Source organism: Crocodylus siamensis, chromosome 5 (genome assembly GCF_052110815.1).
Source record: "Crocodylus siamensis isolate JL-2025a chromosome 5, ASM5211081v1, whole genome shotgun sequence".
Lineage (NCBI taxonomy): Eukaryota > Metazoa > Chordata > Crocodylia > Crocodylidae > Crocodylus > Crocodylus siamensis.
Window position 1 is genome coordinate 52959253 of NC_143399.1, and position 26446 is coordinate 52985698.

A 26446-nucleotide genomic window follows, 5' to 3' on the forward strand; every position below is an offset into this window, starting at 1 on the left:
ATCCTGCACTGTGCCCTGCTCTGCTTTTTTCTTGCGGGTTTTTTTTTGTTACCTGGATATCCAGGTACCAAATTCTGAGCCCACGGTGCAAATGTTTTTTTGTTCCTAGCATGCCTCTTGCCGGTGCTTTGAGATGCAGCAAGAGGCACATGTGGGTTCATCTGGAAGTGCCCTTAGAGACTAAATGTTTAGAGGAGCATGAGTTTTCACAGGCAACAACCTACTTTTTCAGATTCTATGGAGAGACTGCAAGAATATATAGGAGGAAGATCACACAAGAGGAGTATCCTTGGTGCCAGGAAAGAAGTGTCAGGTGCGATTTTCCAGTACTTTTGGAGCTTTACATATTCCCAGGATGCATTTATTATTATTATTATTATTATTATTGTTGTTGTTGTTGTTGTTGTTGTTGTTATGCCAGCATGCCTTAAATTTATTTCTCCATCTCTTCTCATTCTGTTTCACAGGATACCTGCATCTATTGTTTCCCCAAGTCTCTCCAAAAACACCCAAACCAGTTCTAAAGCTATTTTTTGCTGCCTCCCCTTTCTCTTAGTTGACATCACAGAGAAGGCAGGGAGAGGAAGGTTACACTGAATTTGGAGAAGGAACCAGGCTTTTGCTTGAGGCACACCCTGCCCTAGAAGCTGTCATTAGAGTTAGTCAATAACATCTTCCTGTTTCACTGGAAATTCTGTCATTTTAAAGATGAAATAGTTCAAATTTGAAATATTGTCAAAATTGTCAAAATGTTGAAATTCCTACAGAAAGGGAACTGAAACTTTGTTTAGAAAACAATGAAAATGGGAATTTTGACCTATTCAGGATCCCTGGGCTGCTACAGGTTCATAGGCTCCTGTACTGCCCAGCTGGCAAGCCCTGGGCTGCTAGAGCCAGGAATCCCAGAGATCCAGGCAGCCTGGCCACTCAGAAACCTGGGGCCTGGAAAACCTTGGAGTGGAGCAGTTAAGCATCCAATCAGGCAGGCATCTGGGGAGCCAGGAATCCATGGGATCTTGACAGTCCTGCAGAAAACCAGCAGGGAACTGCTCAGATGATTTCTGTTGGAAGTTTTGATTCTGTAGTTCCTGACAGAAAGATCTTGTGTCAGAGGTGTGACTGTTTTAGATATTTTCCCCAAAGTACAGAGGAAGAAACTGAGGCACAGAGCAGGCAAGTTGCATTATGAATGAGCAGAACCCAGGAGTCAGGCACATGACTTAGCAATGAGAGCTGCTCTGCTCCAGCAAGGGCACTGTGGGATGAGATCATTTTTCGGTCACAGCGGGCTCTATTCCCTCAAGTCACCCAGGCCCTTTTGCTTGTATAGGGAGACAAATGATGCCATCGCAACCAGCAGGAGCAAAGCAGAGGTAAGGACCAAAGTCACAACAGACCCAAGGCCCAGCTCCAGGGCTTGAGCTTCAACATGGAAGTGTCCGCCTCATTCACTTCCACCCAGCACATGGTGGCCTGGCTAGGGATGCGCGCAGAGCAGGGCCCGCGTGTGCAGGGGAGTTAGGAGAAGAGCAGGTGAACTTGCTCTTTAAAGGAGGGAGAGAATCTACAAGGTGCAGCAGAGCCAGGCCCACAGGGACCATGGGGACGGATGCACTGATTCCCCAGGGGGCTGGAAACGTGTGGATCCCCCAGTCGCCCTCCACAGCTGGATGGAACAGCTGGATTGGAACAGCTGCCGCCTCCCGCCCAGGGGAGCCGCTTTCTGCGGGGCTTTCGGGCCAGGAGCGTCCCCCGGAGGGGTTGCGGGCGGCTTCAGGCTATCTTAAAAGCCTGCAGCCTTCCCTGGCAGCTGAAGGCACTCCTGAGGCCGCGCAGCGGTTTTCCCTCATCCCTCCCGCGAGCTGCGGGGGCGGGGTCGGAAGAGCCGGAAGAGCTGTGCACTCGGTGGTTGCTGTGGTTACAGCGCGGCCCCCCCCCCCCCCCGGTCGCTATAGCAGCGGTGCAGCCAATGGGCTGGCCGCAGCGGGGGGGCCGGTGACAAGCGGGACGTGGGGAAGCGCTTGGCTGTGGCACCGGGCGGAAGTGCGGCCGGGGGGCGGGGCCGCTCCCGGAAGTGTGGGTGAGGGGACGGCATTGACTGGGAAGCCCGGAGGCGGCTGCTGCTGCTGCTGGCGGCCGCGGCGTGCGGAGGCGGCTCGTCGAGCCCGGGCGCGTGAGGGGGCCGCGAGCTCCGCGGCGGATCTCGCGAGAGCGGCTCCCGCGCACCCCCGGCCGGCGCTGCAGAGCAGCCTCCCCACCCCCGCGGCGGCAGGAGCCTGGGCCCAACACGGGAAGATGGCGGCGGCGGTGGTGGCCGGAGGCAGCGGCTGCTCCCGGGCGGCGGGGCGGCCTGGCCTGTGAGACCCAGAGAGGGGGCGGCGGAGGCGGGCAGTGAGTGGCGGAGGATGAGCCTGCTGTGTGCTCAGTACCTCCGGTGAGCGGGGGCAGGGTTGTCCTGCGGGCGCTGCCCGGGCCCGGGGGAGGCCGAGCGGGCAGGGGGCGCTTCCCACCCCGGCGCAGGGCCCCTCACGGGCGCGGGCGCGGGTCTGCCCCTGGCCAGGAAGGAGCCGGGGACGCCGTCACCCCCGGGGAGGAAGGGCTGGGGGTTTGCGGGATGCAGTGCACTGGCCCCAGGGGCGAGACGTGGGGGAGTTGCCTTCTTCACATGAGGCAGCTGCAGCTGCCTGTGGCCATGAAGCGTCTCAGCTCTTTAGGCAAGGTCAAGCACTGTCATGTGGCAGGAAGGGGGTTACTTTCCTCCTGTCACAATGTTAAGAGTGGGTGCAGTGCCCTGCTGGAGTTTGGCCACTCAGTGGCCCCCAGTGTCAAACAAAACCCCACGCGTGTCTGCTGAGTGCTCTGGATGCCTGGGGTAAGAAAGGCAAGTGAGCAGCAGTCGTTGGGTTGCCAAAAGCTCCCACGGTCCCACCTGAGCGTGCAGAGCTGTGCAGGTTTTCTTTCTCAGAGCTGGTCAGGTTGCGAGAAGACGGGCCCTGAGGACCAAGCTCCTGGTTGGGTGGTTCATAGGATGGACAAGTTCTTCAAGTCTAGAAGGTGAAAAGTGCTAGATACCATTCTGGGCACTAACGGGGCCTGCTCCTTCGGCTCTGGATCCTCATTTCTCCTTTTGGGGGGACCAGATATGACAACATGCACCATTCTCAGTAAAAACTCTAGGCAAGGAAGGATTTGGTACCAGTGACTGTGCTAAAAGGAGATGCTCATCTCATCTGAAGTCTTGGAGACCAAAGTAAGAACCTCTAAGGAGGCAATGCAATTAATATGCTTTACTGTTCTGAAAGGTCTTCTGTCCAAGGCCTCCAGTTCAGTAATTTTGGCTGTTGCCCCCACACTATTAATTCCCAAATCTCTACCCTTCTCTGTCCAGTCACATGTCTCTAGCTCCATCTGACTTTTCCTTGGTTGATCAGATGCAGTTTAAAATTCATCCATCCAAAAGCAGATTTCTTATATTTACTCTGTTGCTTGTTTTGCTATTGACAATTTCCGTAACCATCTTGTCTCCCACACCTATAATTGGTGTTGCATCTGATTTTGATTCTTCTATTTTGACCCATCCCAACACTTTCTTTATTAATATCTCTCACATCTATCCTTTCCTCACTGTCTTCACCACTGCTGCCTGCCCTTCTTGCTGTTGAACTCTTTTATTTCAGCTATCCAAATCATTACTGTTCAAGTTGCATTTGCTCAGTCAAAATCACTTGTTGTCTTCCTGTGCCCTCCCTTCATAAAATTGTTCTGTTAACGTTCTTTATCCTATCACCCGAAGTTCAAGATCCTCTTCACCCAAATCTGCGCCCTTTCTTTTCATCAGGTCTTTGCTTATCTTTTCACTTATTTCCTAGCTTTGCCTTGTATACGAACAGCACCTAGCGTAATAGAACTGAGGAATCTTGAAATTAGTATAAAAACGTTTTGGAATGTTTCTTCTCTTTGCTGAAACCTTATCTTCTCTATTAAAAAAATCACCTAAGTAGTGTTGGTATTCTTCACATTTCTCCCTCACCACAACCATTCTTTGTCTTTTTATTAACCTGCTTGGATAGTACGTTTTTGGGACAGAGAAATTGTGTGATCCACAGCTGTAAAGTGTTTTTCCTGATAAATATTGGCGAAACTGGGGAATTGACAGTTTACTTGTGGATTACTGGTAACAAGTTGGGAATAAAGCCCAGGAATCTTAATTTATGTTTTACTAGGCCTGGACTTTAGGAAGAAGGCTATCTTTTCTCTTATGGTGACATAAGAATTAAGTTAAGCACATTTATTTTTCATATGTTTGATCTTTATGAGAGTGAGAAGCAAGGAGAAAAAAAAAGCACTTGTAGGTCAGTATGAAGGATAAAGATGTAAAAAAGGCAAAACACCAGTTCTTCAAATCCTTTGCAGATCATCTTTAAGAACAGTTGATTCCTTTACATAGGTTCTTGTAGACTTACATGTCTGTTGCTGCTGGATTCACTCTTGCTGTAATGCACTCTGTTCTATTTGCATTTATGGACAAATAAGGAAAACATCAGAAATGCTGGTCATGGTTTTGTGTAAAGTCTGGTGAGAGGAATAGGAAAGTAAGAGATTGAAGCCATAATTACATTCAGGCATTTGAGACCTCTTTCTCATTAATGTTTTTTCAGGAATTGTAGTCCACATGGCTTGTCAGTTCAGAGGAAAGCGGTGCCTAGGGTATGTCTTGTGAATCAAAGCATTTTTTATTTGGATATCTCTCACTCTCAGGTTATTTTGGGAATCCCCAGGTACTTGCCCCACAGCTAGTTGTTAATCTTACAGGAACAGACTTGTCTATATTTGAATGTCTCTTGTGTGTCCTGCTGCAGGTGGAAGAGATGCCTAAAAAAACCCCCACTCCTAGCTGCATAATCTCTGATGAGGAACTACATGGAGAACAGTCTCCAAAGCTCACTGTCACTTCATCCCTCTTTTAAAAGACACTAGTAGGGGAGGTCAGGGTCAGGATGGAGGAAATGCTGAGTGTATATTTGAAGTAACTTCACATACATGTAGGCTGTGATTCTATAAGGAATTATGTATATGCTTAATTTCATGCTCAGCAAGCATTGACTTCATTACAATTTTTTGCTGTACATAAAGCTAAACACGGGAACAAATCTTGTAAGACATAATGCACATTTCCAGTATTATTGGTGATTTGCCAAAAGGAGGTTGGTGTAGCTTTCTGGACTTGGGGTTGGGCCAAGCAGGTAGTTTGGGAGGAAAAAAAATAAAAATGTAAAAAGCCACCCAGAAAAACCCTCAAGCATAGAAGCAAATTTGATGTGAAATTAGTGGATGTCATGATGCCATTTTAAGTAGCATTTAGGATGGAACTGAGCTTCAATAGAAACCTTAATGTTTCTCTTTATTTCATTTCATAGAAGACAAAGTTCACTCTTTCCTTTCATGTCTGCATTGAGGGAATAATTGCATAAATGTTAAATAATAAATCTGTTAGTACCTTGAAGCGGTAATTCAGGTGTATTTCATGAAGGGGAGGACTTCAGTTCTTAGCTAAATGTACCATTACTCTTATTAGATCACAGCATCTAGGACTTTGGTACCACAGCATCTAGGACTTTGGTAATTCAATTACCTTTTAATTTTATGCTTACACTTAGAAATTCTAGTGCTAAGAAATCAGTAGGTAGCTTCTTTAGGTTGTTTAAATTCAAACTGGATCTGTCCTTGTAGAAAGGCTACTGTCCCTTTTACATATGCCCTGTTTCTTCTCTCGACTGCCGCTTTGCTGTCTCCCTCTCATCTGTTCAATGGCACATTTAATCACTTCTTCAGTGTTACCAGAGTAGCTGTACGTAGCCTTGTAGCACAAGATTCTGATAAAGCCCAATTAGACCATAACCAATAAAGGCATTCACAGTGCTGCTTGAATCTAAGGCAGGAGGTGGGCAATTATTTGGCTTGGCGGGCCACTTAAGGAGTTTTGGTGAGCTGTTGAGGTCCTGGTAGGGGGGGTGCTGTAGAGATGCCAATGAATCCCATCTAGCCCACTGACTACCACCAGGAGCCTGGGAAGGGAGGGCTGCCCCTCATACTACTACAGTCTGTCACAGCTGGACCAGGCTGGACCTCACAGCACATAGACTTCTTCGCACCTCCATATCCGTTGCTCCCCAGCTTCCTGTTGTTCCTGTGTAGTCCTAGCATTGTGGCCACCAGCAGCTGGGCCTGCACGAGATGGGCTGTGATACAGCGTGCCAAGTAGCTGTCTTACCTGCTGCTATTAGCTTATGCTGTTGGGAAAGTTGGGGCCAGCTGCCTGGGTTGAGTGGCCCCCCCCCCCCACTGGCATGGACTCATTTTGTCAGGTGCTTATGTCTGTGGCTCATTTTGGCAGGTGGCTGGACCTGGTTGCCAGTGGGTATGGTGCCAGAACTGTGTAGCCTGTGCAGCCACAGGGCCAGCTGTGGGTGGGGGAGGGGAGGTGGAGGTGGAGTCTGCACTGCCTGACCTGGCCCAGTTCTGACTGTGACACAGAGAATGGTGTGAGGCACAGCCCTCCCTCCTTAGCAGTGGCTGGGAGGCTGGATAGGATAAATTGGCAGGCTGGTTATGGGTCATGGGCCATATTTTACCCACCCCTGATCCACGGGCTGACCACAAGGTACCAGGTGCTCCTAACTATCTAAGGATGAAAACGCACTGAGAAAAGCTAATATTACGTTTTTAAGTATAATCTTGTTGTTAACACAGGACTCTGTAAAACACTACTATTTATTGTTTGTTTGTCTTGATGGCTGAAATAAGTAAACAGCAGTCCTATTTCCCACAGCTTTATAAGGTATTCAAATTAGTTATAGCTATTCTACAGAAAGGAGAGTAAAGAGTAGTTCAAAAGATCTGAATGGGCTTCTTTAAGAAAGTCTTGTTATAAGGTGCTGTCTTTGGAGGGGGATCATCTCTTCTTGCTTCCATCTTTTTCATCTTTATTCTTCTGATGTCCCAGCTCTTTTTGTTAAATACCTTTCACACTGGATACCAGAATTGCTGCTAACATTTGACACAAGTAGCTCTTCTGATTCTTAATGTAAGGACAGGGTAATAATTTAAATGGAGGGAAAAAAGTGATTGTAGATATAAGTTGCTACCTGTGTGTCTGCTATAAACTGGCAGTTTTGTGGGCATTGTATGAGAAGAGGTGCTTAAGGAGGATAGAGAAATAGCTTGGTAGAGTTTTAGGGGGAATATTATTCCAAACATGAAAGACCATATGGAAAAATATTAAAGTTGTTGTGTCAAGGGAAGAAGAGATTCAGTGTGTAAATGAGCTGGTACTGATGCTGAAGGAGGTAACATGCATTTAAATGTGGGGGTTATGGAAACGGGTTAAATTGTGCAAGGCCTTGAGAGTATGTACAAGAGGCTTATTCTGCAGTGAAGAAGCAGCAGCAATTGGAAGAATTTGTAGATGTAGATCATGTGGTTAGAACGATGGGACAGACTGTGATCTTAGCATGTTTGAATGGGTCTGAGAGGAGCTTCAGTAGTGAAACTTCTTTGGCCTTGACTATTGTGGCATGAGAGGAAAGCTTTGGATCTGAGAGGGGTTGCAGTAGTCAAGGCCGGAGAAGTTGTATTATTCAAGACACAAGAGAGGCCTTGACAAGACCTTAGGCAAAATAAACTCCAGAGGTTTATTAAACTGGTACAATATCTTATGTACTATTGTATTTTTTCAACTATTGACTGTACTCAAATATCCCTGTTTGCAACAGTGATTAACATGCCTCTTTTCAGTTTGGACCAGCTAACAGTCTGACTTCTCCTTCATCATGCCAAACTTCTATGTGCTTTTGTCACGATCGGGTTGGTCTCATACTGTGTTGTATTTGAAGTTAACAGCAAAACAATGGTCTAGTATCCTAGACGAGCAGGTCAGTGCAGGTATGTTACAAATATGCTCCACCTGTTCTGGCTTCTGTTTGCTTCTAGTGGCAGTTCACGATTGATCTAATCAAGTGGTTCTCAGCCTTTTTAGCCTCAAGATCCCCTTCTTACCTTTCCTGAATTTTCAGCACTCCATTTCAGAACCACTGGACTACAACCTAACTTTAGAAAAGGCATGGATTGGTGCCCAGAGGCTAAAATCGTTAAGAACTACTGATCTAGCTAGTGCCAAGTGATGGAGGACTTAAACAAGCTTGTGTACTTTCTACTGTTTGCCCCTTCCCTGCCTGTACGTGAGGGAGAAAGGGAAGTCTCCACTGGAGGCTGTTCTTGTGGGGTCTCATGTGGCTGCAACTGCTTCTGGACCCCCTTTTGCATGCCCTGGGAATGCGAGGAGCACAGTGCACAAGCCAGGCTACAAAATGCGGTTCTGATGCTATGTCAGCTGCCTGAAGCAGAACATGCTGCTGCCAGTGTGGGAGTAGATGACATAGGGTAGAGGTGGGCAAAATGTGGCCTGGGGCCCAGATACAGCCCACCAGGCCATTCTGTCTAGCCTGCAGGGCCCCTAAAATATTTAGAAAATTTATATTGATCTGCCCTGGGCTGCCAGTCATGCGGCCCTCGATGGCTTGCCAAAACTAAGCAAGCGGCCCTCTGCCCAAAATAATTGCCTGCCCCTGGCATAGGGGCTGCCAAGGGGACAGCAGTAGTGGCAGTGGACCCCAAAGGAGTAGCTGCAGGCGCCACTATGTAGCTGGGGCAGGTACGGTGCACCACACTGGGGGAGAAGAACTTTTACTTTCTTACACAGGGGCTTGGTGGCATGGCACCTTTATTGGGATCCTTCAGTACCCTGGTTGAGAGTCACTAGTCTAACCTGTTTCTTCCTGCTTTAGGGGTCAGCAACCATTTAGGAGCAGTGTGCTGAAATAATGCAGTTTGGTCTGAGGCTGGCTGCTACCTATGACCAGCTTCCAAATGGCTTTGCTGCTGAATTGCCACTGATAGTCTGGCTCTGGGGTTGGATTAAATCACTTGGTGGGCTGTTTTGGTTGGTTTTTAGTGTATGGGGAAGAGGGGTCCTATGATAGGTGACTAACTGATGCTTGATTGAAAAGTTCCGGGGGGGGGCACCTAAACTTGAAAGGAGCATGACCAAAGGAAGGTACCAACTGTGGAATATTAGTTTGAATGGAGCATTAGAGGAAACAAGCTTGTTGACCTTCAGTGGAGGACGTAGGGCAGCCTTTTCCATCAAACATTTACTTGGTGATTATTGCTGAGCTCCTATGTTTTTCTGCTATTCTGGAATAGGTCTCTTTATTGTGGGCTGTTTTAATATTGGTATTTAAACTTGCTGTGCATCCAAGTACCACAGTGATGGTCTTATTAAAGAAAACAAACTAAATCATTGATTACAATAAAAATAGCATGGCATTCAAATAACTTATAAAATCTGTCTTACAACCTTTTTATGTGAAAGATGCTCCAGTAAAAACTACTTTCCCAAATGAAACCAACACCCCTCATTTGACAGACCTTGCCAGTTGGCTTGAAGTACTAGCCTTTGCAAATAAAGCTTTACTGATTCCAGGTGATCAGAAGCTGCTGTATCTTATCTTTTATTGTTTGCTGAGGGAATGTGCTTTAAATTTGAAATTTGATTATTGGGAGTACAACTGCTTAAATGAGAACAAACTGGCTCATTGCTCAAAATGGCCTGGGTTCATGTAAGAAGGTTCAGTCTTGAACATTTGGGGAACTACTGCTTTGAGCGTGTGTGTGCGTTTCCCTTGGGACAAATAGCAGCAGTACATAGTTGTGCCTCTGCTACTTGTCCCCGGGGAATGCTCATGCACATGTGCTTTGGTGCGTAGCAAGTTGCCCTGGGTGGTGTAGTGGAGGCTGGCCTCTCCAGCCTTAACTGGGGTCCTGGGTGCTTCCCAGGGCTCCAGTGGCAGTGATCCAGCACGCTGAGACTGGCTGGCAGCCAGAGCATGGCTCTAGCCAGCCAGGCTCTAGTTTTGTGTGGTACATGCTGCTACCACATTCACTGCCCTGCTTTTTTCCAGACGTGGGGTTTTTTGACACCGGAGTCTCATTGTCAAAAAATCCCTTGTTGTGCTGCAAATTAGCAGCACGTGAATGCCTGCATGTGCAGCGTGTGTGCTTTGCAGCACCACAGACAGGTTTGCAGCACTGCATATGGCACGTGCATGCTTGTCTGGGTGTGCCCTTGGGATCTTGACTTCTTTGCTGCTTGGTTTCAGCCAATGAAGGTCAGCAAAAGTAATTCTAGACCTTTTCTGCAGCAGTAGGAGAGGGAAGAGATGGCAGTTGACCTGTTGGAACATTAGCTCTACCACTGCTCCTCTGATCTTATTGAAGGAAAAGCTTCAGTGAGTGTTGAAGTCCTGAAAATAATGTTCCTTCACTGCCTCTGTTGTAATGACTCAGAGGAGCTGTTCCTTAATAGAAGAACACAGTCCTCAAAGGGGATGACAGAAGAGTAATGAAGAGTTCATCTAGGATACTGATTCACAACTTGAAACCCCTTCTTCACTTCATTTAAAATCTGCATACACACCCTGGAAAGGAAAATAAAACTTAACTTAAAACACAGTCTTATATTTAGGGGCCTACCTAAATTGCAACTGAAGTTTAGCGGCACCTCGCTGTGTCTGCCCTCCTGTCCCCTCCTCCCCTACTGCTGAGTGGATAAGAGGCAATAAATGCCGCTTGGCTACTCTATGGCCAAGGGGGTGGGGAAGGGGAGCAGTGAAAATAGCAAGATTAAAGGTACCACTGTACCACAAACTTTCACTGTGATTTTGGTAGCTCCCTGCTTATATTCCCTTATTGCAGCTTAAGAAAATCATAGGTTTGTTGGTGGGACTCTTTTTTTTCAACATACTGCTGTTGAGGTGGTATGTTGTACTCTAGGAAGCACAAGTGCAGACTTTTCTGAGAAAGCTGTAGGTATCTGGATTCTCCTTCATCTTCTGTCCCTTCCTCCTTCATTCTTTGTTTTGGGAGATCCTAATATGTGGTGTAGGGCTACATAAGGAATCAAGGCTCTGTTTGCTTTGTCCTCAGCACCTCATTGCTGTCTGCAGTGAAACGGTGACTATAATGATTTCATGCTATACAGGTTTAGTCTATGTGTTTATTTTTGCTGTAGGTCACAAGGGTGCTTAGAGTACTACCACTGTACTGATTTCATTACCAGAATCTGCTTGGTTGGCTCTGTCCTCATCATGCATGTAAATCCAGTGACCTTTTCCTCAGTCTGAAAGCTTTAGGTCTGTAGCATTGTTCATATAGGATTAATGACTAGAGGACTAATTGATCTTGGAAGCATTTCTCAGTCCTCCAAAATAAATGGAGGAGCAGTAGAGTAATACAGGTCTCATTGTTGTCATCTTTCCCATTTGGGCTCCCAAGAAAAACAGACATGGTTTTGATAGTGTCAAGCAGGTTCCCAAAGTGAAGGAAGACTGACTCAGGTGATGTCTTCATTAGCGTATGCTTATGTTGCATTGAATTACTTCACTCACTGCCCATGCAGAGCAGTGTAATACTTAGAGTTAATGATGGAATAAACTTCTGAGCCACGTTGACCCAGCTTGATTTTTCCTCTTTATATTCCAGGAGGACTTTTGGATGACTCATTCTGGCTTTTGTACTTGAGGGATAATTCTGTGGAACCAGAAGGGACTGAGTCTTGCAATTGGTTGCACTGATGTTAGTAACTGACTGAATTTCATTAATGGGATTCAAATCAAGACCCTTACGGTACTTTAGGGTCCTGCTAAAGTTAATTTTATCTTCTACCTCTAGGATAGAAAGCATTAAGTTATTCTTTAAGAGGTGCTTGTGGTGTTTCTGATATATCAGTTAAAAGTTTTATCATCTCCAATGGCATCATCCACCTTAGCTTTTCTTCTTGTTTGGTGTTTGCGCATGTAAATTTTTTTCCCCTCTGTAATCTTCCTATTTTGCTAGATTCAATTCCTGTACTTGGTATTATGTTGTAACATTCATAAATTTCCCTAGGTTCCAGTTCATCTTGGCTGCTTGCAGACATTTAAAAAAAACCCCCAGACAAACAAAAAAACATGCTTTACTGGAAGAAACAGTGCATTACTTTGACCTGGCTCAGCAGTGTCTATATAGATTGGGCACTTCAGCGGGATTTTTTGGCACTTTTATCTAATAGCTGATTAAATCAGCTATTAGATAAAAGCGCCAAAAAGCCCCACTAAAGTGCATGATCTATACAGATGTTGGGCAAGCCAAGTCCAGCTAACATGGTGCCTCTTTTGGGCATGTGCTTGGCTTGGTGTGTGTACATACGGAATTTAAATTTAAAGCGCTGTTTTTTTCGGTTTGTGTTTTGTTTTTTTTTAAGTCTCCAAGCAGCCCTTCTTTCTAGGAGAGAGCTCCATTCAGGGCAAGTGCTGAGTCTGTTTCACCTACTTCATGTTTAACTATGAAATATTGGAAAAGCCACTTCACACACTGGAGAGTAAAGCTCTTTGGCACCAGATGCATAGTACCATTTTCTCTTAAGATTTCTGTCTTTTAGCCTGGCCCATGGCTTTGAGGATTCCATAGGAGACTGGTCACTTTTTTCATCACTAACACTATGGAGCATTTGGATTCTTAAATCTGTTGAGGTAGCTTTATGTTAGAGGTGCACCAATACACGAGTCCAATATTGGATTGGCACTGATCAAGAAAATTGATTGCATCAGAAATTGGCCTGATGTGGCTGATAATTTGGCCAATACATGCCCTTGCATGCGTGCACCAGCGCAGTGTGGAGGCAGCAAGGAGAACAGCCCGGCATCATGGAGAGCTGCGTGCAGCTGATAAGTTTGTTGTGGTGGAAGGGGAGGAGGGAGGGAAGGAGCATGGGGGTGCAGATCAATGTCCCCCTCCCCCAGTGAGGGAGGGAGTGGAGCAGGTGCTGCCCAGTGGGGACAGGGTGGGGTATGGAACGGAGCCATGGCTCATCCACAGGAGCCGGGGGGAGGGGGTGTGTGGCTCCTGCCACTGCATGCACCCTGGGAGAGTGTGGGGTGGGGGACTGCCAATGTGGGCTTGGGCTGGGGCTGCTCTAGGTTCTTCCTGGTGCATGGAGGCTGTGCTCGGGATTGTGGGGCCACACTTGGGGCTGTGCTCCCAATGCATGGGGCCTGTGCTCAGGGTGGGCTGTGGCGGTGTTGGGAGAGGGGCTATGGGGGGCAGGGTTGCAGCCACCTGAGATTTTGCCATAGACACCCCCCCTGCTCATAGGCCTCTCCCAGTGTCACCGCCGCTCACCCTGAGCACAGCCTTGACCCCACCCCTCTGTCCTGCACCCCCTGGATGAGCCACGGCTCTATCCTGTGGCCTGCCCCAGCCCTGCTCCCTTCCTCACGGCAGGGGCCTTGGATCTGCCCCTCCACACCCCTTCCCTCCCTGCTGTCCGTCTACCACAACAGACTTACAAGTTTCACTCAGGTGTATCAATAATTGGATCAATAATCTCTGTCGGTGCTGCACTACTTTGTCTGACAAGTGGCACTTTGGTTTTTGGACCTTTCTGCTCTTAGTTTATTTTGAAGAAACTGGCAACTTATGGTGCTTTGACTAATTTTAAAACCATTTAAAGAAAGCAGGTGATTGAGTTTCCCAAACAAGACCAGGTGAGACCAGTGTCAGGTACTTCTCAAATTGCTGTATATTGTGATAGTTCTTTCTAGCTGAAGAGAGAAGTGAGTGGGGGCAGAAGAGATAAGGTCCCTATGGGTTTCCTGTGAATATTGATGAAGGTGGTGGGCACAACTGACTGGTCTTTCTCAAACAGGTGTTCAGTGCCAGGGGACGATGTAGGTATAACTTTAATTTTGCTCTCATGTATTATGATAATCTTTATTTAGTTGATCACATAATGACCTGTGGAGGTCCCTTCCACTGTTATTTCTCTCTGATTCTGTGATCATGTAGCATTTTGTGCCACAGAACTTTTGTATCATTCAGCACACTGTCTGAAGCTGCTTCAAAGAGAAATTCAGGTTGTGTAGTGAAGGAAATCATGCTGGACCCAAACCTTGTTTGGTAGGTATACAGGGACTGAGACAGGGGGTTGTGGGACGAGAAAGAAGGTCAAGTAGCTAATGCAAGTGCAGGCTTCCCTTTGGAATTGGATTCTATCCTGTTTTCTGCCACAGAGCTGAAAGGCTTGTTAACACCAAGAACTTCTCCCAAATACATGCCTAAAGTAAATCCTTGTCTCCTAAGTACAGCATTAACTTCGTTATGAAGGAACCAAAATAGTTCCATTGTAAGGTTGTCTTGGGATTTTCATGTAAAAAATAAATAAATTTTTTTTTGTTTTTTGTTTTTTTAAATGTTATTGTTCCCTCCCATCTTTACAACATTTATGCTTATTAAAGCTATGCATGCATTTACTTTAAGGTCGAAGTATTTCAGAATGACTCCTTTTATAACTTTGAAATGGGGAGTGTAACCTCTTTGCATGCATCTACCTAACAAATTGTTGAATTTTGCCCTTGAAGACTTTAGACCCAAGTAAAATTAAAGTCTTGTATTTAGTTAAGAAATGGTTTTTGTAAAAGTGAGTTTTTTTTAAACTGCAAATTTAATTACTAGCTTATTCTGTGGAGGCTATTTGATGTATTATTCATCAACATTTGGTGAACAAGGTATTGTAATTTCAGGTGTCAATGTTATGAAAATTAGCAAGAGAAGTAACATAGCCTCGTTCTCCTCCAGAGTTAATGCTTGCCTAAGATACCAAGACAGGAGAGGGAGTTCTTTAATGTTTTCTTGTGAAACAGGCCAACAAATCAGTTGGGGTGACCGGTATCACTAGCCTTTTTCTTTTTATACCTAACCTGTAGTGTACAACATTAAAATTGTTATTATGTATTTTTGGACATTCACAAGGGAGAGAATGCTTTGGCTAGAGACTGTAGGACTTTGTGGAGAAGACAGACCTTCTGCGTAACTCCCAAGTCAATATCTGAGGAGTGCTCAACCCCCAGTGTTGTCACCTGGCCTGCGGGTCTTCTCACAGACCCAAGGGAAGCTTCCTGGACTGTGGGCCTGTGGGCTAGATCAGCCAGATGAAGGTGGCATTAAGCCCTGCTCCCAGTGCATGGGGTTGGGCAGAGGTGATGCAGGGCTGGCCCTATGCCATTCATTTGGCCCTTGCAGCCAAAAGGTTGAGCACCTGTAGTATATCTTAACAAGAGTGAGAACTCCAGTAATCTGGAGTTACTGGGCAGGAGGAGGAGGAAATACTCATAAATTCCAAATGGTACTATGAAAGGGAGATTTAAGTAGTAAAAGTGACTTTGAACCTGAATTTGTCAGGAGATGTTAGTCTTTCTTGCTTCTCTCCTTCAGAGCAACTCTTCCTTCAGTCTTGTGTGTACCTTAGAAAATTTGTGGAAAAACTGTACTCTTTCCCACAGGGCCCAGAGTTGCACAGCCTTACTAGGTCATAGATATTAGGGTCGGAAGGGACCTGAGCAGATCATCAAGTCTGACCCCTTGCCCAGGGCAGGAAAGAGCGCTGGGGTCAGGCAACCCCAGCCAGGTGCCTGTCTAGCCTGCTCTTAAAGACCCCCAAGCTAAGGGAGGGCACCACCGCTCTTGGAAGCCCATTCTAGATTTTGGCAACCCTTACCGTAAAGAAGTTTTCTATTGTGTAACCTAAATCTGCTTTCTGTCAGTTTGTGGCCATTGTTCCTAGTTACTCCAAGGGGTGCCCTGGTAAACAGAGCATCTTCTATTCCTTGCTGCCCCACCACTAATGAATTTGTAGGTGGCCACGAGATCATCTCTCAGCCTTCTCTTGCAGAGGCTGAAGAGATCCAGGGCCCTCAATCTCCTCATAGGGCTTTGCCCCCAGGCCCCTAACCATATGAGTGGCCCTCCTCTGAACCTTCTCAAGGTTGTCCACATCCTCTTGAAGTGTGATGACCAAAACTGGACGTAGTACTCCAACTGTAGCCTGACCAATGCCACATAAAGGGGAAGTATTACCTCCTTGGACCTGTTTGTCATGCGCTTACTAATGCATGAGAAAGTGTGGTTAGCTTTACTGATCACTTCATCATATTGATGACTCAAGTTCATCTTGGAGTCAGCAGTGACTCCAAGATCCCTTTCTGCTGCTGCGCTGCTGAAGGTCTTCCCCCAGCCTGTAAGGTGCTGGTGATTCCTTCTTCCTAGGTGCAGCACCTTGCATTTGTCCTTATTGAACTGCATCCTATTCTGTTCTGCCCACTTTTCCAACCTGTCTAGATATGCCTGTATTCGTTTCCTATCCTCTGGTGGGTTAACTTCACCCCATAAAAATCTGCGAATTTGGATAGAGTGCTTTCTACGCCCTCATCCAGGTCACTGATGAAGACATTGAACACCACCAGTCCAGGGACTGAGCCTTGCGGGACTCCACTGCTGACATCTTTCCAGGTAGATACCGACCCATCCACCACCACTGTCTGGGTGCGACCCCCCCCACCACGCCAATTATGCCACCCACCTGTGTAATTATCTATGTCACAGTTGCTCAGTTTATCTATGAGAATATAATTAGATACCATATCAAAGGTCTTCTTAAAATCCAAGTAGATGACATCCACCTTGTTTTCTGCGTCTAAGCATTTTGTGACCTGGTCATAAAAAGAAACAAGGTTAGTCAGGCAGGATCTACCTGCTGTGAATCTGTGCTGGTTGCTCTTTAGCATTACTTTCCTCACTAGACTCTTACAAATGTGATCCTTAATAATTTTAGGGCCTTACAGGTCAAAACCAGTGGTTAAATCCCAGTCCTTTTCTCCAAAACATTTTCTCTTTGTTCTCTCTTCTCTGCTGCTTGTTGCTATCCACATCCTCAGCAATTAGAAATTGTACCAGCTTCCTAGTTGCCAAAGGGCTTATCTATCCAGGGGAGAAATTTTAATGGCTTAGTTACTACTGTGAATGACTTTTCCCAGAATAATAGTTGCTTTACTTCTCTGTTCTAAAAGCATGCTAATTTGGAAATAAAATTTATTATATTTCATAAATAACTGGATTAGCTGTTGCTATCAAATATTTTATGTTAACAAGCCTGGGAATCTTCCTTTTTTTTACCTCCCTAGCTTTATGGCTGTTCTGTCTATACCAGTGGTGCTCAACCTTTTCATTCAGTAGGCTGGATGGGCAGTGTCTGATCCCTCTGCAGGCTGGATCCAGCTGGTGGACCCAGTCAGGTTCTGGGCACAGCAGAGACCCATCTGTCCATGTGAGAGCGGTGGGGGGCAACCCAGCCCTAATCCAGCAGTATGGAGGAAGGGTCTGGTTCAGTCTCATGTGGGGAGGTGGGGGAGGGAAGGGTTGTGGCCTGGCCCTGAACCAGCTGCCAGTGTGGTCTGGTCTGGTCTATACCTGGTGCATTACTTACTGTGGGCAGGTGAGCAAGTAAAATTTTAGAAGTTATAAGTATTTTAGAAGTGAATTGTAAGCAAGTTGGTAGATTGGAAGAGATTATTGAATTCACCTCTTATTTAATTAAACTTGTTTTTCTTTTAATTCTTTTTTATCATTGTTGGCTTGCAATGAAGAACTCTGCTTTCTTGTTTTTTAAAGAGACCCATGGAAATTTGAGACTTAGATTAAAATTTCCTGAAAAAGGGAGGGAGTGTGGCAGGGGCAGGCACTGCCCAGCCATGGTAGGGTAGAGCACAGGGTGGAGCCAGTGGCTCACCCTGGGGGCGGCTTCCACCACCGTGTGCATTGCTGGGAGAGGCATGGGGGGGCATGTGTGGGGCAGGGGCAGGCTGCACACTGTGCTCAAGGCTGGTGCCAGCCTCTTCCCAGTGGCTGCACTCATGGTGGGCAGGGCAGGGTGGGCAGCACTGAGAGGCAGCTTATGGGGAGGGCTAGAGCCACCCCAAAATTCACCATAGACCCTCCGATAGACTCCCCTTCCAGCACTACCACTGCCTGCTCTGTCCTGCTGGCCTGAGCACAGCCATTGGTGAGAGGCTGGCACCAGCCCCAAACAGGCAGCGGGCAGCCCCCTTTGCCTTGTGCACATATTGGGGGGCACATGCCCCCTGTGTCTCCCTCAGGGGTGCATGCAGTGGCAGGAGCTGTCCCTCCTCTCTCTGCCCTCTTGCGCCCCCCCAGATGAGCCACTAGCTCTGTCACTCTCCAAGCTGCCAGGCTGTACTCCTGGCATGCTGCGGCTGTGTGTATGCGCACAAGATTTTTTTGGTGACATTACCAGACGCATCAGCCCAAAAAAGCCAATTGCTGATAATGTCAGTTTTCCTTTTATCAGTGCTGATACAATATGAACCGATGTATTGGTGCACCTCTAGTTAAAATGAGGGACGGTGACAAACAACGATGGTATTCAGCAAGATTATTGATTTTTCTAAAGTCCCTTTGAAGTAACTTTTGCATCTCCGGTATTAAACCAAGTGTTGAATGGAGGTGGTCTTTTGAACAGTGTTGTTGCCGATGACTTGAAGGGGCACAAGTGGAGAAGAACATAGCTTTTTATTAAGTTTGAACATGAAACCCTTTCTTGTAGTTTAAAATAAATTGTTTTAAAATCCTTTAGTAACTTGGTTTCCCTGTTCAGAGCATCTAAAACAAATGGTTACCTTAGAAACTATGTTGCCAGCTGTAGGAGATGGGGAAGTAAACTGAAATAGCTCAGTGATTCACTCACCCTTGCCTTACCTTATTTAGAAAAGAAAACCCTATAGATGGTGTTGGGGAAAAAAATCTAACAGAGCATAATGTCAGTTAGTCTTCATTTTAAAATAATGTGAAGGTTTACTTAAGCATTTGTAATCTTTCATTTTTTTTCTAAGAGTAATGGCTAAAATCTCTGGGAAATTCAGTCTTTTTCTACTACAGCAGTTCCCAAACTTGGACAGATTGCACACCACGAAGTTAAAATGATACAAACTTAAGAACCCCTAGCAATTTTTTGTCATATAAAGTAATTATAATAAATCTGTTAATGTGTACCATTGACAGGTTGTCTGCGTACCACTGGTGTGGTACCTGTACCACAGATTGGGAACTTCTGCTCTACTGTTCTTAACTGTTTTTATTCCTACCTATTCTTGTAATTTAAATACCTCATCAACCAATCTGCTGTCGGTCTAGATCTCTAATAGCCACTTATTTTGAATGTCTGTGGAATACAACTAGGGTGCCACAGTACCCTGAGGTTCCTTGAGATCTCTTCAAGGATGCTGCAGGGTGAAACACAATATTACCATTGTTGGGTTTGCAAGCATGTCTTGTATGCTAAGCCCAGAATTTCAAATAGAGAACCACGGTGTCATAAACATTCTGACCTTGTATGTACTCATTGCCCATATGTTTTGACTAATCAGATTCTGGTCCTCACATGCATACCCCAGATTTTCATGAATTAGACATCATCATTAACAACCTCAGCATTAATATTTGTATCTAAAGTCTGAACAGCCAAACTAAAATAAACAACAAGACAAAATGGAACAGCCAAATAATTATTGCAGCTGCTGAGCCATAGCTGAGACGGGGAAATTGCTGGTGACCCCGTTGACAACACCTGGACCTTTGAGTCCATCCACCACCTTCACCACTGGATCAAATTTTCACACTGGTTTGTGCAAAATAAAATAACCTTGCTGAGGAAAATTTATCGAGGTAAGGTATTATTTATATTTACAGCCTGTTGTAATCTTTGGCAAATTTCTCTATCAATTTTTTCTGCACTCAGAGTGAAAATGAGCTATTGTTTTTGTGGGGTGCCTCAAGTCTAAAAAAGCTGAGACTCGCTACATCTATATAGATGAACCGTATGATTTTTTCATACTTCATCTACAGTTCAGTCATCCCCTAACGTAACACTTTTTATTCAGGGGCTGGAAACAACCCTGTTGACCGTCAAGATGGTCTGGAGACCACCTTTGTGCTATCTCTTCTGCCCAAATATGCAAGCAGAGGAGACTCCTCTGTTCTCGTGTCCTCACTGTTGCATATTGGCACACTTTAATTATCCTGAGACTGTCTGCATGTCTATTAATGTTTTTTTTAAGAGAAATGGTATTTTGAAGCAATAGGCAGAAGATGAGGGGAAACTACTTGGCTATTTGACTTACTTTCTGTTTGTTAATACTTATGTCAGACTCCCCATACCATTTCAAAATCTTGGTACCACCCCTAGTTGTCCAGTTGGCTAAAGGCTGGAGCAAATTGGTAAGTCTGGACCTGCATCCTAAAGGTCACTAAACATAGGCTTTGTCGAACAAGTTGGGAAAGCAAGTTCCTGAGACTAAGGACTTCAATTAAGTACTCTACCAACATTTCCTACATGTATTAATTTAGGAACTGTCAGCAGCAATAGTAACAACATCATATTTTTTTTAGATTTTACCACAAAGGGAGGTACAGCATTAAGTTGGTAATAGCAGTGGCTATTTTTGAGGAAAGCTTAAGTGTGCTTAACAGCTGTCAAACACTCCCTAATTAATATTTAAAGAGAGACTGATTTTTCTCTTGCATCGCCCCTCAACCCTGACCAAAAGTTACCAGCTGCAAAGTTTAAGCGTGTCCAGACAATCTGTAGATTGTACCAGCAAAGTGGAAAGGTAGATTTTCTGTGATTCTAGTGTATGGCATAAACACGGCATGTCCCGCCAGGCTTGTGAAATATTATTTTACAGGATGGAAAAAAAGACCCTAAAGTTCCCTGTCCTATTAAAAAATATAATTTTGAGTGAACCAGAGGTTCATCATGCTAGCATGTGCTGTAATAAAAGTATGTGTTATGTGGCTTTGCTTTAGCTTTGCAGGTGCTAGTGATGGCAGGAAGCTAGCAGTAGACTCAGTTTTGAATTGAAAGATGCTTTCTTAGCCTCTTTGAAAGAGGCTATTCTAAAAGTGCCCTTAGCTTTGAATAACCTCCTAAATTTGCATGAAGGCTTGCAGAGGCTTCTGTGTGTTTAGTGTCCTTTCACTGCCTGGGTGAAGAGGAGTATGTGCGCTGGTTGATAGTCTCACTGAAGTAGTATAGCCATCGGTATTTTGTGGATGATTTGCTGCTTTCTGCTTTGTTATATTCATAGGTTCCGAATATAGGTTTGAATTTTTAAATGCAGGCATTCAGCTGTGGTCCAGAATAATTTTTAATATTAGAATGGATAAGTTATTGTCAGTTCTCAGGCTGTTTTCAGGCTGTGGTTTGACAGCTGAATTGGTGCTGCTGTGACGATTTAGTTTTGGCAGGAGGTGGCAATGTGAGAAGTTCAACAATGGGCATGATGTCAACTAGATTATTTTTTTCAAATGTTATCTTCCTGCGCAATAACTTTTCCTGAATGGTGAAACACAGTTCATAGGACTGTCTACAAACTATACCAGGTCACTGATGGTTCAAAACCAGCATGTAGGGGAGAGGAGCGCACAGCGGTGACTGATTTGACTTTGGTTCATGACTATTGCATGTAATACTGCAGTCAGCTGGGTGTTGCTTTGAGTCACACAGTTTTCTGGGATTTGTTTTGTTTTGTTTTTAAGAGCTCGTGCACGTAGGAGAAAATGTAATGGTGAAACTGTCTTGGTATAATTAGGCTACTGCATTTCAGCCAGTAAATGTCATGTGTGGACAAGCCCCAATTTCTCTGCAGTCCTGGTTTGAAGCAAAAATCTGCTTGTCAGAACCTGTTACTTTTGGCATACTATGTGGTTTGATAAAATTGGAGTGAAAGAATTGCAGCTGCATTTTTCAAGCTCTTGTGGCAGATTTTTAGCAGCAAGTTTTGTAAATATGTTTTCATCAGCATATGTGGGATGGTACAGAATCTCATAGCAGTGGGTGGAGTATAGTGGGGGTGCACTGATAGAGATGTTGGGGGCCAATACTGATAGCTGATTTTTAAGGAGATGTATCAGCTGATACCAATCTGATTTCCGATACAGCTGCACGCAGCTGGTAAGTCTGTGGTGGTGAAAGGTGAGGAAAGGGGAGTGCTGGGGTGCAGATCAATGCCCCCCACAGTGAGTTAGGGAGTGGGGCTGGGGCAGGGGCTGCCCAGGCAGGGTGGGTGCGGGATGGTGCTGTGACTTGTCTTGGGGGACCAGGGAGAGGGGGTGGCTCCTGCCACTCGTCCAGGAGGGCACGGAGGGGAGGGGCGTGTGCCCCCGGATCTGTGCTGGGTGGGCCGGGCAGGCTGCAGCGCTGCGCTTGGGCCGGGAGGCTGCAGTGCTGGGGGGGGGGGTGGCTGCAGCCACCCCAGATTTTGCCTTAGCCCCTTGCTGCCACCTGCCCCAAGTGTAGCACAGCCCTAGCTTGCGGCTGCAGCCTGCCTAGTCTGCCCCGCACCGATCTGGGGCGTATGCCTTTCTCCTTAGTGCCCTCCCAGATGAGTGGCAGGAACCACGGGATGAGCGGCACACAGTGGTGGGAGCCACCCCCCTTCCTGTGCCCCCTGGATGAGCCGCAGCTCCGTTCTGTGCCCACCCTGCACCGTCTGGGCAGCATTTGCCCCAGCCCCACCCCCTCCCTCCCTGCGGGGGACATTGATCTGTCCCTCCCACACCCCTTCCCTCCCCCTCCTCTTCCACCACACCAGACTTACCAGCTGCATACTGCTCTCCACATTGCCTGGCTGTGCTCCTCTCTGCCTGCGTGCTGATAAACAATTTTCTTTATATCGGTGCCAATCCAGTATCAGACCGATGATAGCTGCACCTCTAGAGTGTAGATTTAAAAATTTTCTATAACATAGAAGTGTATCTTACGGAAATTACTAAATTTCTGAAGTAATTTCATGACTAAGAAAACATTCTAGAAATCAAGACTCAGTCTTACCCTCTTAGCCATACTGCACATCTAACGAGTGTTACTGGCATGTTTTTTTTCCTCCTCTGCAGCAGGTGTCCACAGGAAAGATGCAGCTTGCAAGGGAAGCCCTTTTTAAAATAAGGTTTTAAATGTTCTGTGGTAAGGCTTTGGAGTAAGTTTTAAAATTACTTGGGTAAATTGAGAATTACTTTAAATAGATATTGAAATATTTTTAATGAATTGATTTGTGAAATCTATTTTTATTTAATCAGAAGCTGAACTAAAATGTTTTAAAATTGGAAACATTAAACAAGAACACATAGATAAATTAACAATTAACTCTATAAATGCGCTTGAACTTTGATCTCCCCCAGATGGACAAAGCCTGTCTTTATATTTTGAAACTTTTCAATATTTAACAAATTCAGGCCTGTGAACTTCTTGAGGTCAACCTGAAGATATGTAAAGCTTTCACACAACGCTTCTTAATTACCAGCACTACTAGGAAATGCCCATATCAAGTTTGGTGGCAAACGATTTCTTTTTCATCAGTAAGTTATGATGCAAATTTAGCTTGAAGTTGCAAGAAAATGTGTGGACAAAGACCTTCAACAGTTAACTGATCTGAAATAAAATTGCTCTCTAATTTTCAAGGAAGTTGAGACAATTTCAGTAAGAAACTCTTGCATCTTTCTGCTTAGCTCCAGTGAATGTCCAGTAGGAGTCTCTAATCACAAAAGAATCAAAGTCTTTTCAAAGAATGAACAAGAGAAATCTGGGAGGGAAAAGTCACTGTTTCAATGACCAATGTATTAATTTTGGTAATACTAGTCATATACTAATTTACTTGTCTTCTAGAAAGTATAGAAAGACCTGTTACGACTTTGAATATACAGAAATTGAAGGTTGGGGTTTTTTTGGGGTGGGGGGGTTGCCTTTTTACAAGCTTTTTATTTTGGACCTATGTACTAAAGGCAGATTGAATTATGGCAAGGACAAAGGATTTAACTTTAAAGGAATAGATTTAATCTAAATGTTAGTCCATGAAACATGATGTTCCAAAATGGGTAGATCATATTTTCATATTAAGTTTCAGTCAAACGTGAGGTAAAGTATGCTGTACTAGTGTTTCATTTTGTTAGTTATGTATACGTTGTTTATTAATGAGTATGTAGCCATTAAGTATCAGTAAGTGTTATTGACTTATTTTGGTGAAGACTGACTAATGGAAATGAGTGAAGACACTGAGTGCCATTAAGCATCAGTTAAGTTTTTCTAGGTATTAAGCCATCAAAGATAAGCCAGTAAGTCTCGTGATTTTTCCTTAGATGCTGTGAAACTGCAATGACAAAAAAAATCTACAAATAGATGAGAAATGGGTATTTTTTCACATAGACACATGATTGCGGCTTTTAATTTGGGACCCTGGTGGTTCAGAAACATTCTGCCTACATACTGGCACGCACAGTAAGAACGATTTGAAAATTTGTCTAAGGGGGAAGGTTATGCCAGTTGCACTGCTATAGTTCTTCCAGGGTCCTTCTCTGCATTCACTCTGTCTGGAAGTCCTGTCTGCAGCATGCTGTCTTCGGGGCATTCAAGGACTACTAGAACATAATGTGGGTTTTAATACTTGGAGGCTCTGGTCCTGAAGTCTCAAGGATTGAGGACGTCCAAGAGATTTGTACCCATGATGGAAAGGCCGCTATCTATCTCTTATAGCCCTGGGCAACAAGTGCTGTGTGGATGGTTTTGCTCTCAACCCCAGGACTGGAATTCAGGACCATAATGAAAGCTGTTCGTACACTAGGAATTCTTGTATCACTGTTGTTGTACCATGTACAGTTCTGGCCTCCATAATTCACAAATTTAATACTGATGGTAGATAACTACTGGAGCAACTTAACAAGGGTTGTGATGGATTCTGAAATTTGAATGAAGACTGGATTTTTGGTTGTAGCTGTGTTGGTCTAAGGATATAGGCAGGCAAGGTTCTTTGAGTAAATGTGATTCTTTTATTAAACCAACTGAGTTGTTGGGGGAAAAAGGTTCTTAGCAAGCTTTTGGGTGCAATTGCCCTTCTTCAGCCCTAGGAAGTCTCTGCTGTTCTGTGACTCCAAGGAATGAGAAAAGCTAGAAGTGTGACTGGATGTCACCCTTACTCACCTTTGCCTTTTTTCCCCTTGCTGTTTTCTCCCCTCCCTGCTTTACTTTTTTGTTTTCCTAATTTCTACCTATTTACATTCTCACTGACATCCTGTCCTCGTCTCATTCCTTGGAGTCTCAGACTAGCAGAAAATCCCTATGCCTGAAGAAGGGTGAATGTGCCGGAAAGCTTGCTTGCTAAGACCTTTTCCCTAACTACTTAGTTGGTCTGATAAAAGATATCGCATCTCCTTGAAGAACCTTGCCTGCCAGTGAGGATTGGGTGATTTTTTTGTTTTTGTTTTTGTTTTTAGAATGTGTTTCTAGAGTTCGGTTACAGCTATTGGATTTGAACCACATCTTGATTCAGGGAAGTTCTATAGTCCTTAGTTCAGGCTATGATAGGTGAGTCAGGCGATTCAGATAAATAGATTGATGTGCAAGTGTGTGTATTTATACGCGTATGTGACAACGCTGGCGTTATGGCCTTGTTGTCCTTCCTGTTGCCCTCTCTGGGAAGAACTGTTCCCAGCTGAGGCAGTCACCCACCATGACTTGATGGAAGAAGTCTATAGAATTCTGCCTCAGCAGGAGATAATGGCTCACCCAGTTGGGGCAGTCCCTTAGGAGACTCGCTGCATTCCTGAATACCATTTGGCAAGACCTTTATAGGGTCCAGATTGGGAGCTCCTACACTCCTGCCACAATCCTCTGTATGGTTCTTTGGTTACACCAGACCTGGGTTCTAGTCGCTGCGTTGCTTGTACTCTGATTGTCATGCCAGCCTTGGAGTGTCCTAACAGTATTTCCCTGAACTCGTACCTGGAATTCCCAACAGTCTGTCTAATATGAAAATAAAGAGATGTGGGCAGTCTGGCTATCTCTCACCCCCTTCTGGCATATGCACTTTAGTCTGTCGTCCGAGAGCTCCTCCTGTCATTTCTGGTGTCCTTTTACCTCTGCCCCAAGGTGCATACAGCCAGTCAAAGCCAGGACTCACTTCCCATATGTGGCTCATGTCGCCTGTGGGAAGAGAGCCTACCTGCAGTCAGTCAGGGCTGGGGCTCCTCTCTTTCAGAGCCCCAGGCTCCGCAGGGCTCAGCATGCAGGCTGAGACAGGCCCTGGCTGGGAGCGTCTCCCCAGCAGCTGGAGTTTCCCAGCTGGCACTTCTGGCATGCATCTCCCATGGTGCAATATTTAATACTCCAGCCACATCATCCCAAGTCAGTGTGGCTTTATGCTGTCCCACAGGTAAGGGAGAGGAAATGAGCAGGGGTTTCTCTTTCCTTAATTGCCCTGCTTCAGCATATATATATGACTTGTCAAGTTACTTGGCCAAAATACCAACTAGTATGATTTACTTTTACAAAGAGCTTTTTCCTTTTGCGTGTCCTGTACCCCAAATTCTCTGGTGGTTGTCCTCCCCTGGGTCTCTAGACCATGGTATTCCACTTCTCCTGATAGGGGAGAGAAAAGTTGAATGCAGTTGGTAG

At 45.3% G+C, this 26446-nt stretch overlaps 1 protein-coding gene across 6 annotated transcripts in view; it reads left to right on the forward strand.

Annotated features, from left to right (window-relative positions):
• Positions 1-2074: 2074 nt before the first annotated feature.
• The window catches only part of SMG7 (SMG7 nonsense mediated mRNA decay factor), an 81272-nt gene continuing 56900 nt past the window's right edge, over positions 2075-26446 (forward strand). For 3 of the 6 annotated variants that reach the window (XM_090048181.1, XM_090048187.1, XM_090048183.1), the window contains exon 1: positions 2075-2357. In XM_090048181.1, the coding sequence (XP_089904307.1) occupies positions 2296-2357 (62 nt within the window). In that variant the 5' untranslated portion in view covers positions 2075-2295. Of the gene's footprint in view, positions 2435-2523; positions 3251-26446 lie in introns of those variants that run through there. The other 3 variants (XM_090048186.1, XM_090048184.1, XM_090048185.1) reach the window with 3 other exon arrangements.